The following is an 18700-nucleotide window of genomic DNA, read 5'->3' on the forward strand; positions in this document are numbered from 1 at the left end:
TTGTTGTTGCGTTGTCAGTGACTTGGCTGAGGTCAACCGACCACTAAATTAAGCCTGCGTCATCTAACATTTAAAAAGTGATCTTATGTGTTAACATATATGAACATATACATCACAACACATGCTGTGTTACTGAAAAGAAACATTGCAATTTGTTGCAATTTCATGATTTATTAAGTGTAACAAGCATATACTGAGTAACAGGTAACAGGAGTGTGTCTGTAGAAGATGGTATGGCTTTGGGATCGCACAGAGAGCCTGAATGCACTAACAAGCTCACCTGGATCCTAAACTCGGGCAAGGCACCACAGAAGAACTGTTTTCAAGCCCCACCGTCATACAGCATTCAGCTTACTAGGACCATCATCTGTTACCTGCCACCTGCAGTCATATGACAAGAAGCAGCTGCTAGACTCACTTTGTTGTGCTACAGAACAAACATACCGTTTAGTTTTAAGGTTTTATCCTAGTTTAGGAAGGTAAAAAATAAATGGTTTTGACAAAGATCAAAGTATAGTGCCTACATAAATTGGGGGAGGGCGGTGTATCCACTTCACACATTCCCATGGTAGTATTCTGGTCCTGTATCCTTTAGTTGAAGTTTTGCTGTGAGAGGAGTTGGCGGAAGTATTTGAAGATATCAGTCCGGACTTCGGACACATTTACCCTGGGATACCATCTCATCACAGGCTTCCCATCTGGGCCCACTAGGAACTTCTCAAAGTTCCACTTGATGTCGCTTATTTTCAGAGTTTCCCAGAAGAGCCGGTTGGTTGGGTTCCCGAAGCTGTCCCCTACTGGAGGGCAGGATGCCTGGAATGCAGGAAGCACACAGAGATAAGACTGTACATATCAGTTTCCAACTCTCTTCCTGATTGCCTCTCTGCATTCCTGCAGATTACTGCTCTGGAAGTGACGGTTAATATTTATTGTGACTTGCTTCACCTGGCATCCAAGCTTGTTCACTTATTATTTCCAAAAGAATACAATCTTTACAAAAAGACAAAAGTGGTCCACACAGACTGCCTGGTGTGTGTAAATAGGTCACCTTTAGGAAAGTGTAGACGCTCTGTTCATCTTGACCGTTCACATCGCCTCTCTCCAACAACAGGAAGTTTGGAACAAATCCATTGCCCGGTCTAACATGCCTGGAATGCAAGGACAGGTCAGATTATCATGAAATGTGCCTCTGGGCACTCTGGTCCCAGCCTAACAGCTGACCTAGATAGACCATGCAAAATCACAAGGACAGGAGCAACCTAGTAACTGTGGAGGGTGCTGCCATGGGACAGTGTGTAGCCTATAAGGTGTGTGGACTACGGGCCGGTTGAAAGCGAGAGCTGATATTGTAGGAAATTGGTGACAGGCCTCTTGGAAACCGATCCCTCTGCAGGGGGATGCTTTCCCTAATTAAATGAAGCTCTGTTGATGGATGGAGAATGTTCCATTCCTGCTCTCTCCTATAACCAGTAATGCAAAACTCTGATGATATCCACTTCATTAGTATGTCTTGAGTGGCTTGAGTCCATATTACAAGTGGTGAATATTAACTGTAAAAATACTCACTTTAAAGTTGGCAAAATTTCATGGTTTTTCCCTGGTTCTTGTAAGCCAAACTGATTGCAGGGAAAGCCTAGGATGGTGAAGCCATAATCCTTCAGTTCCTGGTGTAGTGCATTCAACTCTGGTCCCATCAAACGGCCATCAAACAAACAAATAAATAAAGCAAATCCGACATAAGTACACACAAACTATTACATGTTGACTAAATAAGTCATATAGGGTTTACTTACAGTAGATTCAATGCAATAGGTGTTTACTTTTAATCAATCACAACCAGGTCAATCTTACCCAAGTACTGGAAGGTTAGCCCTCAGTAACTGGCCACGTTGACAAAGAGGACAGTCTTCCCTTTGTACTCGCTGAAGGACACGGTACGAGTCCCGTTCAAGGTGTTTGCTTTGTAGTTGTAGATGGTTCCATCAATGGATGGGTCACAAACCTGGTGAGCATAGGTCCAAACAGATTTTTTTCTCTGGCCGTCAGCCAATCGCTCTGCAGTGTAGTATTGTATGTTTCTTAATTCCATAATACTGTATGTCTGTTATGAAAATAGAGGCAAATTACCCCACAGGTTAAATCAATAAAGGCCAAACGTACAGTACGCATTGATTTGCTCTTCGCAGTTCCACCGTGCTAGTGTGCGTGCAGACCTGATCTATGTGTCACGTCAAATTTGTTTTTATTTGTATTCTCCACATTCCTCCAGATTAATTTACTTTGAAAGCATTTATGTGAAATGTTGTACAACCACGCCTTACGCAATGGTTTGTTGAAGTAGTGGGAGTTCTACATTAGGTGTGCAAATATTTATTTTTACCTAAAGTCACCAACCCAAACATCACGCAAAACTAAGGGTGTAGTTCAAAGGTAGCTGAAAGAAAACACATAAGTTATCCGACATTTCCAGATAATCCCAGAAAAATCCCAGTCGAATGTCGCTTAAAGAATTAGAGACAGTGCATTCGGGCTCCATAGAATCGAGCCATAACTTGTTTTTATTATTACCCTTCAAATTAACATTTCATTAGCGATTCAAAATAGCCTATGTATACGTTTAGGCAAATACGAATAGTCGCATGTTCATTACCTCTTTTAACGATTCGCCAAAACAAGGTTGTAACAAACCCACCAGAACCAGCGGTAGGATCCACGAGCCGTCCTTACGCCCCATATTCAATGCTATTTAAGATTTGCCTGCCTCTGTGCATCAGTAACTGACCGACTCCACTGGCGCACGGATGACTGACACGCAACGATAAGACACTGACGCACACATTATTCACAACCAATGGAAACCCATGTTGCCCACTCCAGATTCCTTCATGTTCTAATAACAACACAAACATCTGTAATGTTAAGGATAGTGACATTGAGACTGACACGTTGACATTTCCTATCTGGAAAGGTCTTTAAGAACACTTGACAAGTTTTGTTGAACCGTGCGTAATGGAAAAGTGCCCTACTCACCAAAGCAGGAGGGTCAATAATGGTTCACCAATACAAATACATTAGAGTAGGCTACAATAGCATGGGCTGAGCAATCTGGTTATAGGCTATTGATTGTGTCTGATTTAGGTTGATTTTACGATTTGCCCGAGGGTTTTAGGTCATCATACTGATTTCAGACGTTAAAAGAAAGCCATTCTGTAGATATGCCAAACCCCGATTTGAAGTTGAAGCATTTGCTATCATTTAGGTTGGCAAGCGAGCGGAATCAAAAATGAATTGTGTAATAACCATGAGAGAAAGAGAGAGAGAAAGAGAGAGAGAGAGAGAGAGAGAGAGAGAGAGAGAGAGAGAGAGAGAGAGAGAGAGAGAGAGAGAGAGACGACGGTGGAAAGCTAGTCAAAAACAAATTTCCACTTAAAGAGCTCAACCGCTGTGCCTCTGGATGTCAGCAGTTGCCATGGTGAGCTGAGTCACCGGTGGGATCGAGTGTTCGGTGCAAACAACAGCTGTTTGCGTTATGACCCTGGCCATTAATGGCTCTATGATGACTCTAAAGCCGAAACAATGGCTAAAGATAAGTGTGACTTGATGAAATAACTACCACATACCATCTTTGGGAAGCAGTTAGGGTGGGTACACACATTCTTAAAAAAAGATATATTTATTTGTGGGTCACACATTCTGACGGCCGTCAGAAATGGTTACCTCTGTTTTAATGGCTCTATATTGACTCTAAAGCCAAAACAATGGCTCCAGATTAATGTGACTTGATGAAATAACTACCCCATACCATCTTTCGAAATTTTAATACGTTTGGGAAGCAGTAATAGTGGGAAAACACATTCTTAAAAAATATTTGTATTAGTTGTGTTGGTCACACATTCTGACGGCCGTCAGAAATGGTGACCCTCTGTTTTAATGGCTCTATGAAGACTCTAAATCCGAAAGAATGGCTAAAGATAAGTGTGAATTGATAAAATAACTACCACATACCATCTTTGGGAAGCAGTTAGGGTGGGAACACACATAATTAAGAAAACTAATTATTTTCCGTGGGTCACACATTCTGACGGCCGTCAGAAATAGTGACCTATGTGGAAATGGCTCTATGATGACTAATTCCGAAAACATGGCTCCAGATTAGTGTGAATTGATGAAATAACTACCCCAACCATCTTTCGAAGTTTTAATACATTTGGGAAGCAGTTAGGGTGGGAACACACATTCTTAAAAAAACGATTTATTTTTTTGTGGGTCACACATTCTGACGGCCGTCAGAAATGGTGACCTATGTGGTAATGGCTCTATGATGACTCTACGTCCGAAAACATGGCTCCAGATTAGTTTGAATTGATGAAATAACTACCCCAACCATCTTTCGAAGTTTTAATACATTTGGGAAGCAGTTAGGGTTGGAACAAACATTCTTAAAAAAACGATATATTTTTTTGTGGGTCACACATTCTGACGGCCGTCAGAAATGGTGACCTATGTGGTAATGGCTCTATATGGACTCTAAAGCCGAAACAATGGCTCCAGATTAGTGTGAATAGATGAAATAACTACCACATACCATCTTTGGGAAGCAGTTAGGGTGGGAACACACATTCTTAAAAAAACGAAATATTTTGTTGTGGGTCACACATTCTGACGGCCGTCAGATATGGTGACCCTCTGTTTTAATGGCTCTATGAAGACTCTAAATCCGAAAGAATGGCTAAAGATAAGTGTGACTTGATGAAATAACTACCACATACCATCTTTGGGAAGCAGTTAGGGTGGGAACACACATTTTTTTTAAAACGATATATTTTTTTGTGGGTCACACATTCTGACGGCCGTCAGAAATGGTTACCTCTGTTTTAATGGCTCTATATTGACTCTAAAGCCGAAACAATGGCTCCAGATTAGTGTGACTTGATATAATAACTACCCTATACCACCTTTCGAAATTTTAATACGTTTGGGAAGCAGTAATAGTGGGAAAACACATTCTTAAAAAATATTTGTATTAGTTGTGTGGGTCACACATTCTGACGGCCGTCAGAAATGGTGACCCTCTGTTTTAATGGCTCTATGAAGACTCTAATTCCGAAAACATGGCTCCAGATTAGTTTGAATTGATGAAATAACTACCCCAACCATCTTTCGAAGTTTAAATACATTTGGGAAGCAGTTAGGGTGGGAACACACATTCTTAAAAAAACGATATATTTTTTTGTGGGTCACACATTCTGACGGCCGTCAGAAATGGTGACCTATGTGGTAATGGCTCTATGATGACTCTACGTCCGAAAACATGGCTCCAGATTAGTTTGAATTGATGAAATAACTACCCCAACCATCTTTCGAAGTTTTAATACATTTGGGAAGCAGTTAGGGTTGGAACACACATTCTTAAAAAATCTATATATTTTTATGTTGGTCACAAATTCTGACGGCCGTCAGAAATGGTGACCCTCTGTTTTAATGGCTCTATGAAGACTCTAAATCCGAAAGAATGGCTAAAGATAAGTGTGAATTGATAAAATAACTACCACATACCATCTTTGGGAAGCAGTTAGGGTGGGAACACATATTCTTAAAAAAACGATATATTTTTTTGTGGGTCACACATTCTGACGGCCGTCAGAAATAGTGACCTATGTGGAAATGGCTCTATGATGACTCTAAATCCCGAAAAAAATGCTCCAGATTAGTGTGAATCGATAAAATAACTACCACATACCATCTTTTGGAATTAGTTAGGGTGGGAACACACATTCCTAAAAAAACGATATATTTTTTTGTGGGTCACACATTCTGACGGCCGTCAGAAATGGTTACCTCTGTTTTAAAGGCTCTATATTGACTCTAAAGCCGAAACAATGGCTCCAGATTAGTGTGACTTGATGAAATAACTACCCCATACCATCTTTCGAAATTTTAATACATTTGGGAAGCAGTAATAGTGGGAAAACACATTCTTAAAAAATATTTGTATTAGTTGTGTGGGTCACACATTCTGACGGCCGTCAGAAATGGTTACCTCTGTTTTAATGGCTCTATATTGACTCTAAAGCCGAAACAATGGCTCCAGATTAGAGTGACTTGATGAAATAACTACCCCATACCACCTTTCGAAATTTTAATACCTTTAGGAAGCAGTAATAGTGGGAAAACACATTCTTAAAAAATATTTGTATTAGTTGTGTGGGTCACACATTCTGACGGCCGTCAGATATGGTGACCCTCTGTTTTAATGGCTCTATGATGACTCTAAATCCGAAAGAATGGCTAAAGATAAGTGTGACTTGATGAAATAACTACCACATACCATCTTTGGGAAGCAGTTAGGGTGGGAACACACATTCTTAAAAAAAACGATATATTTTTTTGTGGGTCACACATTCTGACGGCCGTCAGAAATGGTTACCTCTGTTTTAATGGCTCTATATTGACTCTAAAGCCGAAACAATGGCTCCAGATTAGTGTGACTTGATGAAATAACTACCCTATACCACCTTTCGAAATTTTAATACGTTTGGGAAGCAGTAATAGTGGGAAAACACATTCTTAAAAAATATTTGTATTAGTTGTGTGGGTCACACATTCTGACGGCCGTCAGAAATGGTGACCCTCTGTTTTAATGGCTCTATGAAGACTCTAATTCCGAAAACATGGCTCCAGATTAGTTTGAATTGATGAAATAACTACCCCAACCATCTTTCGAAGTTTAAATACATTTGGGAAGCAGTTAGGGTGGGAACACACATTCTTAAAAAAACGATATATTTTTTTGTGGGTCACACATTCTGACGGCCGTCAGAAATGGTGACCTATGTGGTAATGGCTCTATGATGACTCTACGTCCGAAAACATGGCTCCAGATTAGTTTGAATTGATGAAATAACTACCCCAACCATCTTTCGAAGTTTTAATACATTTGGGAAGCAGTTAGGGTTGGAACACACATTCTTAAAAAATCTATATATTTTTATGTTGGTCACAAATTCTGACGGCCGTCAGAAATGGTGACCCTCTGTTTTAATGGCTCTATGAAGACTCTAATTCCGAAAACATGGCTCCAGATTAGTTTGAATTGATGAAATAACTACCCCAACCATCTTTCGAAGTTTTAATACATTTGGGAAGCAGTTAGGGTTGGAACACACATTCTTAAAAAAACGATATATTTTTTTGAGGGTCACACATTCTGACGGCCGTCAGAAATGGTGACCTATGTGGTAATGGCTCTATATGGACTCTAAAGCCGAAACAATGGCTCCAGATTAGTGTGAATAGATGAAATAACTACCACATACCATCTTTGGGAAGCAGTTAGGGTGGGAACACACATTCTTAAAAAAACGAAATATTTTGTTGTGGGTCACACATTCTGACGGCCGTCAGATATGGTGACCCTCTGTTTTAATGGCTCTATGAAGACTCTAAATCCGAAAGAATGGCTAAAGATAAGTGTGACTTGATGAAATAACTACCACATACCATCTTTGGGAAGCAGTTAGGGTGGGAACACACATTTTTTTAAAAACGATATATTTTTTTGTGGGTCACACATTCTGACGGCCGTCAGAAATTGTTACCTCTGTTTTAATGGCTCTATATTGACTCTAAAGCCGAAACAATGGCTCCAGATTAGTGTGACTTGATGAAATAACTACCCTATACCACCTTTCGAAATTTTAATACGTTTGGGAAGCAGTAATAGTGGGAAAACACATTCTTAAAAAATATTTGTATTAGTTGTGTGGGTCACACATTCTGACGGCCGTCAGAAATGGTGACCCTCTGTTTTAATGGCTCTATGAAGACTCTAATTCCGAAAACATGGCTCCAGATTAGTGTGAATTGATGAAATAACTACCCCAACCATCTTTCGAAGTTTAAATACATTTGGGAAGCAGTTAGGGTGGGAACACACATTCTTAAAAAAACGATATATTTTTTTGTGGGTCACACATTCTGACGGCCGTCAGAAATGGTGACCTATGTGGTAATGGCTCTATGATGACTCTACGTCCGAAAACATGGCTCCAGATTAGTTTGAATTGATGAAATAACTACCCCAACCATCTTTCGAAGTTTTAATACATTTGGGAAGCAGTTAGGGTTGGAACACACATTCTTAAAAAATCTATATATTTTTATGTTGGTCACAAATTCTGACGGCCGTCAGAAATGGTGACCCTCTGTTTTAATGGCTCTATGAAGACTCTAAATCCGAAAGAATGGCTAAAGATAAGTGTGAATTGATAAAATAACTACCACATACCATCTTTGGGAAGCAGTTAGGGTGGGAACACATATTCTTAAAAAAACGATATATTTTTTTGTGGGTCACACATTCTGACGGCCGTCAGAAATAGTGACCTATGTGGAAATGGCTCTATGATGACTCTAAATCCCGAAAAAAATGCTCCAGATTAGTGTGAATCGATAAAATAACTACCACATACCATCTTTTGGAATTAGTTAGGGTGGGAACACACATTCCTAAAAAAACGATATATTTTTTTGTGGGTCACACATTCTGACGGCCGTCAGAAATGGTTACCTCTGTTTTAAAGGCTCTATATTGACTCTAAAGCCGAAACAATGGCTCCAGATTAGTGTGACTTGATGAAATAACTACCCCATACCATCTTTCGAAATTTTAATACATTTGGGAAGCAGTAATAGTGGGAAAACACATTCTTAAAAAATATTTGTATTAGTTGTGTGGGTCACACATTCTGACGGCCGTCAGAAATGGTGACCCTCTGTTTTAATGGCTCTATGAAGACTCTAATTCCGAAAACATGGCTCCAGATTAGTGTGAATTGATGAAATAACTACCCCAACCATCTTTCGAAGTTTAAATACATTTGGGAAGCAGTTAGGGTGGGAACACACATTGTTAAAAAAACGATATATTTTTTTGTGGGTCACACATTCTGACGGCCGTCAGAAATGGTGACCTATGTGGTAATGGCTCTATGATGACTCTACGTCCGAAAACATGGCTCCAGATTAGTTTGAATTGATGAAATAACTACCCCAACCATCTTTTGAAGTTTTAATACATTTGGGAAGCAGTTAGGGTTGGAACACACATTCTTAAAAAATCTATATATTTTTATGTTGGTCACAAATTCTGACGGCCGTCAGAAATGGTGACCCTCTGTTTTAATGGCTCTATGAAGACTCTAAATCCGAAAGAATGGCTAAAGATAAGTGTGAATTGATAAAATAACTACCACATACCATCTTTGGGAAGCAGTTAGGGTGGGAACACATATTCTTAAAAAAAAGATATATTTTTTTGTGGGTCACACATTCTGACGGCCGTCAGAAATAGTGACCTATGTGGAAATGGCTCTATGATGACTCTAAATCCCGAAAAAAATGCTCCAGATTAGTGTGAATCGATAAAATAACTACCACATACCATCTTTTGGAATTAGTTAGGGTGGGAACACACATTCCTAAAAAAACGATATATTTTTTTGTGGGTCACACATTCTGACGGCCGTCAGAAATGGTTACCTCTGTTTTAAAGGCTCTATATTGACTCTAAAGCCGAAACAATGGCTCCAGATTAGTGTGACTTGATGAAATAACTACCCCATACCATCTTTCGAAATTTTAATACATTTGGGAAGCAGTAATAGTGGGAAAACACATTCTTAAAAAATATTTGTATTAGTTGTGTGGGTCACACATTCTGACGGCCGTCAGAAATGGTTACCTCTGTTTTAATGGCTCTATATTGACTCTAAAGCCGAAACAATGGCTCCAGATTAGAGTGACTTGATGAAATAACTACCCCATACCACCTTTCGAAATTTTAATACCTTTAGGAAGCAGTAATAGTGGGAAAACACATTCTTAAAAAATATTTGTATTAGTTGTGTGGGTCACACATTCTGACGGCCGTCAGATATGGTGACCCTCTGTTTTAATGGCTCTATGATGACTCTAAATCCGAAAGAATGGCTAAAGATAAGTGTGACTTGATGAAATAACTACCACATACCATCTTTGGGAAGCAGTTAGGGTGGGAACACACATTCTTAAAAAAACGATATATTTTTTTGTGGGTCACACATTCTGACGGCCGTCAGAAATGGTTACCTCTGTTTTAATGGCTCTATATTGACTCTAAAGCCGAAACAATGGCTCCAGATTAGTGTGACTTGATGAAATAACTACCCTATACCACCTTTCGAAATTTTAATACGTTTGGGAAGCAGTAATAGTGGGAAAAAACATTCATAAAAAATATTTGTATTAGTTGTGTGGGTCACACATTCTGACGGCCGTCAGAAATGGTGACCCTCTGTTTTAATGGCTCTATGAAGACTCTAAATCCGAAAGAATGGCTAAAGATAAGTGTGAATTGATTAAATAACTACCACATACCATCTTTGGGAAGCAGTTAGGGTGGGAACACACATAATTAAGAAAACTAATTATATTCCGTGGGTCACACATTCTGACGGCCGTCAGAAATAGTGACCTATGTGGAAATGGCTCTTTGATGACTAATTCCGAAAACATGGCTCCAGATTAGTGTGAATTGATGAAATAACTACCCCAACCATCTTTCGAAGTTTTAACACATTTGGGAAGCAGTTAGGGTGGGAACACACATTCTTAAAAAAACGATATATTTTTTTGTGGGTCACACATTCTGACGGCCGTCAGAAATGGTGACCTATGTGGTAATGGCTCTATGATGACTCTAATTCCGAAAGAATGGCTCCAGATTAGTGTGAATTGATGAAATAACTACCCCAACCATCTTTCGAAGTTTTAATACATTTGGGAAGCAGTTAGGGTGGGAACACACATTCTTAAAAAAACGATATATTTTTTTGTGGGTCACACATTCTGACGGCCGTCAGAAATGGTGACCTATGTGGTAATGGCTCTATGATGACTCTACGTCCGAAAACATGGCTCCAGATTAGTGTGAATTGATGAAATAACTACCCCAACCATCTTTCGAAGTTTTAATACATTTGGGAAGCAGTTAGGGTGGGAACACACATTCTTAAAAAAACGATATATTTTTTTGTGGGTCACACATTCTGACGGCCGTCAGAAATGGTGACCTATGTGGTAATGGCTCTATGATGACTCTAATTCCGAAAGAATGGCTCCAGATTAGTTTGAATTGATGAAATAACTACCCCAACCATCTTTCGAAGTTTTAATACATTTGGGAAGCAGTTAGGGTGGGAACACACATTCTTAAAAAAACGATATATTTTTTTGTGGGTCACACATTCTGACGGCCGTCAGAAATGGTGACCTATGTGGTAATGGCTCTATGATGACTCTACGTCCGAAAACATGGCTCCAGATTAGTGTGAATTGATGAAATAACTACCCCAACCATCTTTCGAAGTTTTAATACATTTGGGAAGCAGTTAGGGTGGGAACACACATTCTTAAAAAATCTATATATTTTTATGTTGGTCACACATTCTGACGGCTGTCAGAAATGGTGACCTATGTAGTAATGGCTCTATGATGACTCTAAATCCGAAAGAATGGCTAAAGATTAGTGTGAATTGATTAAATAACTACCCCAAAACATCTTTCGAAATGTCAAGACCTTTGGGAAGCAGTAATGGTGGGAAAAAACATTCTTAAAAAATATTTTGTTGTGGGTCACACATTCTGACGGCCGTCAGAAATGGTTACCTCTGTTTTAATGGCTCTATATTGACTCTAAAGCCGAAACAATGGCTCCAGATTAGTGTGACTTGATGAAATAACTACCCCATATAATCTTTCGAAATTGTAATACCTTTGGGAAGCAATAATAGTGGGAAAACATTGTTAAAAAATATTTGTATTGTGTGGGTCACACATTCTGACGGCCGTCAGAAATGGTGACCCTCTGTTTTAATGGCTCTATGAAGACTCTAAATCCGAAAGAATGGCTAAATATAAGTGTGAATTGATGAAATAACTACCACATACCATCTTTGGGAAGCAGTTAGGGTGGGAACATACATTCTTAAAAAAACGATATATTTTTTTGTGGGTCACACATTCTGACGGCCGTCAGAAATGGTTACCTCTGTTTTAATGGCTCTATATTGACTCTAAAGCCGAAACAATGGCTCCAGATTAGTGTGACTTGATGAAATAACTACCCCATACCATCTTTCGAAATTTTAATACATTTGGGAAGCAGTAATAGTGGGAAAACACATTCTTAAAAAATATTTGTATTAGTTGTGTGGGTCACACATTCTGACGGCCGTCAGAAATGGTTACCTCTGTTTTAATGGCTCTATATTGACTCTAAAGCCGAAACAATGGCTCCAGATTAGTGTGACTTGATGAAATAACTACCCCATACCACCTTTCGAAATTTTAATACCTTTAGGAAGCAGTAATAGTGGGAAAACACATTCTTAAAAAATATTTGTATTAGTTGTGTGGGTCACACATTCTGACGGCCGTCAGATATGGTGACCCTCTGTTTTAATGGCTCTATGATGACTCTAAATCCGAAAGAATGGCTAAAGATAAGTGTGACTTGATGAAATAACTACCACATACCATCTTTGGGAAGCAGTTAGGGTGGGAACACACATTCTTAAAAAAACGATATATTTTTTTGTGGGTCACACATTCTGACGGCCGTCAGAAATGGTTACCTCTGTTTTAATGGCTCTATATTGACTCTAAAGCCGAAACAATGGCTCCAGATTAGTGTGACTTGATGAAATAACTACCCTATACCACCTTTCGAAATTTTAATACGTTTGGGAAGCAGTAATAGTGGGAAAAAACATTCATAAAAAATATTTGTATTAGTTGTGTGGGTCACACATTCTGACGGCCGTCAGAAATGGTGACCCTCTGTTTTAATGGCTCTATGAAGACTCTAAATCCGAAAGAATGGCTAAAGATAAGTGTGAATTGATTAAATAACTACCACATACCATCTTTGGGAAGCAGTTAGGGTGGGAACACACATAATTAAGAAAACTAATTATATTCCGTGGGTCACACATTCTGACGGCCGTCAGAAATAGTGACCTATGTGGAAATGGCTCTTTGATGACTAATTCCGAAAACATGGCTCCAGATTAGTGTGAATTGATGAAATAACTACCCCAACCATCTTTCGAAGTTTAAATACATTTGGGAAGCAGTTAGGGTGGGAACACACATTCTTAAAAAAACGATATATTTTTTTGTGGGTCACACATTCTGACGGCCGTCAGAAATGGTGACCTAAGTGGTAATGGCTCTATGATGACTCTAAATCCGAAAGAATGGCTAAAGATTAGTGTGAATTGATTAAATAACTACCCCAAAACATCTTTCGAAATGTCAAGACCTTTGGGAAGCAGTAATGGTGGGAAAAAACATTCTTAGAAAATATTTTGTTGTGGGTCACACATTCTGACGGCCGTCAGAAATGGTGACCCTCTGTTTTAATGGCTCTATGATGACTATAAATCCGAAAAAAATGCTCCAGATTAGTGCGACTTGATGAAATAACTACCCCATATCATCTTTCGAAATTGTAATACCTTTGGGAAGCAGTAATAGTGGGAAAACATTGTGAAAAAATATTTGTATTGTGTGGGTCACACATTCTGACGGCCGTCAGAAATGGTGACCCTCTGTTTTAATGGCTCTATGAAGACTCTAAATCCGAAAGAATGGCTAAAGATAAGTGTGAATTGATAAAATAACTACCACAAACCATCTTTGGGAAGCAGTTAGGGTGGGAACACATATTCTTAAAAAAACGATATATTTGTTTGTGGGTCACACATTCTGACGGCCGTCAGAAATAGTGACCTATGTGGAAATGGCTCTATGATGACTCTAAATCCCGAAAAAAATGCTCCAGATTAGTGTGAATTGATAAAATAACTACCACATACCATCTTTGGGAAGTAGTTAGGGTGGGAACACACATTCTTAAAAAAACGATATATTTTTTTGTGGGTCACACATTCTGACGGCCGTCAGAAATGGTTACCTCTGTTTTAATGGCTCTATATTGACTCTAAAGCCGAAACAATGGCTCCAGATTAGTGTGACTTGATGAAATAACTACCCCATATCACCTTTCGAAATGTTAATACCTTTGGGAAGCAGTAATAGTGGGAAAACACATTCTTAAAAAATATTTGTATTAGTTGTGTGGGTCACACATTCTGACGGCCGTCAGATATGGTGACCCTCTGTTTTAATGGCTCTATGAAGACTCTAAATCCGAAAGAATGGCTAAAGATAAGTGTGACTTGATGAAATAACTACCACATACCATCTTTGGGAAGCAGTTAGGGTGGGAACACACATTTTTTAAAAAACGATATTTTTTTTTTGTGGGTCACACATTCTGATGGCCGTCAGAAATGGTTACCTCTGTTTTAATGGCTCTATATTGACTCTAAAGCCGAAACAATGGCTCCAGATTAGTGTGACTTGATGAAATAACTACCCTATACCACCTTTCGAAATTTTAATACGTTTGGGAAGCAGTAATAGTGGGAAAACACATTCTGAAAAAATATTTGTATTAGTTGTGTGGGTCACACATTCTGACGGCCGTCAGAAATGGTGACCCTCTGTTTTAATGGCTCTATGATGACTCTAAATCCGAAAGAATGGCTCCAGATTAGTGTGAATTGATGAAATAACTACCCCAACCATCTTTCGAAGTTTTAATACATTTGGGAAACAGTTAGGGTGGGAACACACATTCTTAAAAAAACGATATATTTTTTTGTGGGTCACACATTCTGACGGCCGTCAGAAATGGTTACCTCTGTTTTAATGGCTCTATATTGACTCTAAAGCCGAAACAATGGCTCCAGATTAGTGTGACTTGATGAAATAACTACCCCATACCATCTTTCGAAATTGTAATACCTTTGGGAAGCAGTAATAGTGGGAAAACATTGTTAAAAAATATTTGTATTGTGTGGGTCACACATTCTGACGGCCGTCAGAAATGGTGACCCTCTGTTTTAATGGCTCTATGAAGACTCTAAATCCGAAAGAATGGCTAAAGATAAGTGTGAATTGATAAAATAACTACCACATACCATCTTTGGGAAGCAGTTAGGGTGGGAACACATATTCTTAAAAAAACGATATATTTGTTTGTGGGTCACACATTCTGATGGCCGTCAGAAATAGTGAACTATGTGGAAATGGATCTATGATGACTCTAAATCCCGAAAAAAATGCTCCAGATTAGTGTGAATTGATAAAATAACTACCACATACCATCTTTGGGAAGTAGTTAGGGTGGGAACACACATTCTTAAAAAAACGATATATTTTTTTGTGGGTCACACATTCTGACGGCCGTCAGAAATGGTTAACTCTGTTTTAATGGCTCTATATTGACTCTAAAGCCGAAACAATGGCTCCAGATTAGTGTGACTTGATGAAATAACTACCCCATATCACCTTTCGAAATGTTAATACCTTTGGGAAGCAGTAATAGTGGGAAAACACATTCTTAAAAAATATTTGTATTAGTTGTGTGGGTCACACATTCTGACGGCCGTCAGATATGGTGACCCTCTGTTTTAATGGCTCTATGAAGACTCTAAATCCGAAAGAATGGCTAAAGATAAGTGTGACTTGATGAAATAACTACCACATACCATCTTTGGGAAGCAGTTAGGGTGGGAACACACATTTTTTAAAAAACGATATATTTTTTTTGTGGGTCACACATTCTGACGGCCGTCAGAAATGGTTACCTCTGTTTTAATGGCTCTATATTGACTCTAAAGCCGAAACAATGGCTCCAGATTAGTGTGACTTGATGAAATAACTACCCTATACCACCTTTCGAAATTTTAATACGTTTGGGAAGCAGTAATAGTGGGAAAACACATTCTGAAAAAATATTTGTATTAGTTGTGTGGGTCACACATTCTGACGGCCGTCAGAAATGGTGACCCTCTGTTTTAATGGCTCTATGATGACTCTAATTCCGAAAGAATGGCTCCAGATTAGTGTGAATTGATGAAATAACTACCCCAACCATCTTTCGAAGTTTTAATACATTTGGGAAGCAGTTAGGGTGGGAACACACATTCTTAAAAAAACGATATATTTTTTTGTGGGTCACACATTCTGACGGCCGTCAGAAATGGTGACCTATGTGGTAATGGCTCTATGATGACTCTACGTCCGAAAACATGGCTCCAGATTAGTGTGAATTGATGAAATAACTACCCCAACCATCTTTCGAAGTTTTAATACATTTGGGAAGCAGTTAGGGTGGGAACACACATTCTTAAAAAATCGATATATTTTTATGTTGGTCACACATTCTGACGGCTGTCAGAAATGGTGACCTATGTAGTAATGGCTCTATGATGACTCTAAATCCGAAAGAATGGCTAAAGATTAGTGCGACTTGATGAAATAACTACCCCATATCATCTTTCGAAATTGTAATACCTTTGGGAAGCAGTAATAGTGGGAAAACATTGTTAAAAAATATTTGTATTGTGTGGGTCACACATTCTGACGGCCGTCAGAAATGGTGACCCTCTGTTTTAATGGCTCTATGAAGACTCTAAATCCGAAAGAATGGCTAAAGATAAGTGTGAATTGATAAAATAACTACCACAAACCATCTTTGGGAAGTAGTTAGGGTGGGAACACATATTCTTAAAAAAACGATATATTTGTTTGTGGGTCACACATTCTGACGGCCGTCAGAAATAGTGACCTATGTGGAAATGGCTCTATGATGACTCTAAATCCCGAAAAAAATGCTCCAGATTAGTGTGAATTGATAAAATAACTACCACATACCATCTTTGGGAAGTAGTTAGGGTGGGAACACACATTCTTAAAAAAACGATATATTTTTTTGTGGGTCACACATTCTGACGGCCGTCAGAAATGGTTACCTCTGTTTTAATGGCTCTATATTGACTCTAAAGCCGAAACAATGGCTCCAGATTAGTGTGACTTGATGAAATAACTACCCCATATCACCTTTCGAAATGTTAATACCTTTGGGAAGCAGTAATAGTGGGAAAACACATTCTAAAAAAATATTTGTATTAGTTGTGTGGGTCACACATTCTGACGGCCGTCAGATATGGTGACCCTCTGTTTTAATGGCTCTATGAAGACTCTAAATCCGAAAGAATGGCTAAAGATAAGTGTGACTTGATGAAATAACTACCACATACCATCTTTGGGAAGCAGTTAGGGTGGGAACACACATTTTTTTTTAAACGATATTTTTTTTTTGTGGGTCACACATTCTGATGGCCGTCAGAAATGGTTACCTCTGTTTTAATGGCTCTATATTGACTCTAAAGCCGAAACAATGGCTCCAGATTAGTGTGACTTGATGAAATAACTACCCTATACCACCTTTCGAAATTTTAATACGTTTGGGAAGCAGTAATAGTGGGAAAACACATTCTGAAAAAATATTTGTATTAGTTGTGTGGGTCACACATTCTGACGGCCGTCAGAAATGGTGACCCTCTGTTTTAATGGCTCTATGATGACTCTAAATCCGAAAGAATGGCTCCAGATTAGTGTGAATTGATGAAATAACTACCCCAACCATCTTTCGAAGTTTTAATACATTTGGGAAACAGTTAGGGTGGGAACACACATTCTTAAAAAAACGATATATTTTTTTGTGGGTCACACATTCTGACGGCCGTCAGAAATGGTTACCTCTGTTTTAATGGCTCTATATTGACTCTAAAGCCGAAACAATGGCTCCAGATTAGTGTGACTTGATGAAATAACTACCCCATACCATCTTTCGAAATTGTAATACCTTTGGGAAGCAGTAATAGTGGGAAAACATTGTTAAAAAATATTTGTATTGTGTGGGTCACACATTCTGACGGCCGTCAGAAATGGTGACCCTCTGTTTTAATGGCTCTATGAAGACTCTAAATCCGAAAGAATGGCTAAAGATAAGTGTGAATTGATAAAATAACTACCACATACCATCTTTGGGAAGCAGTTAGGGTGGGAACACATATTCTTAAAATAACGATATATTTGTTTGTGGGTCACACATTCTGATGGCCGTCAGAAATAGTGAACTATGTGGAAATGGATCTATGATGACTCTAAATCCCGAAAAAAATGCTCCAGATTAGTGTGAATTGATAAAATAACTACCACATACCATCTTTGGGAAGTAGTTAGGGTGGGAACACACATTCTTAAAAAAACGATATATTTTTTTGTGGGTCACACATTCTGACGGCCGTCAGAAATGGTTAACTCTGTTTTAATGGCTCTATATTGACTCTAAAGCCGAAACAATGGCTCCAGATTAGTGTGACTTGATGAAATAACTACCCCATATCACCTTTCGAAATGTTAATACCTTTGGGAAGCAGTAATAGTGGGAAAACACATTCTTAAAAAATATTTGTATTAGTTGTGTGGGTCACACATTCTGACGGCCGTCAGATATGGTGACCCTCTGTTTTAATGGCTCTATGAAGACTCTAAATCCGAAAGAATGGCTAAAGATAAGTGTGACTTGATGAAATAACTACCACATACCATCTTTGGGAAGCAGTTAGGGTGGGAACACACATTTTTTAAAAAACGATATATTTTTTTTGTGGGTCACACATTCTGACGGCCGTCAGAAATGGTTACCTCTGTTTTAATGGCTCTATATTGACTCTAAAGC

The 18700-nt window shown here is 38.7% G+C and overlaps 1 protein-coding gene across 5 annotated transcripts in view; it reads right to left on the minus strand.

The window, feature by feature from the left end:
* Positions 1-151: 151 nt before the first annotated feature.
* Positions 152-18700, minus strand: part of gpx3 (glutathione peroxidase 3) — a 36658-nt gene continuing 18109 nt past the window's right edge. The window contains exons 1-5 of one of the 5 annotated variants that reach the window (XR_014751496.1): positions 1852-2101; positions 1567-1684; positions 1049-1148; positions 525-813; positions 152-381 (exon numbers count right to left, since the gene is read on the minus strand). Coding sequence is in view for 4 of the 5 variants with exons in the window: in XM_084695367.1 (XP_084551493.1) it covers positions 592-813; positions 1049-1148; positions 1567-1684; positions 1852-2089 (678 nt within the window). In the remaining variant the exon portion in view is untranslated. Of the gene's footprint in view, positions 814-1048; positions 1149-1566; positions 1685-1851; positions 2352-2650; positions 2927-18700 lie in introns of those variants that run through there. The other 4 variants (XM_084695370.1, XM_084695368.1, XM_084695371.1 and 1 more) reach the window with 4 other exon arrangements.

The sequence above is a fragment of the Hypomesus nipponensis genome, chromosome 1 (assembly GCF_054491055.1).
Source record: "Hypomesus nipponensis isolate SF chromosome 1, ASM5449105v1, whole genome shotgun sequence".
NCBI lineage: Eukaryota > Metazoa > Chordata > Actinopteri > Osmeriformes > Osmeridae > Hypomesus > Hypomesus nipponensis.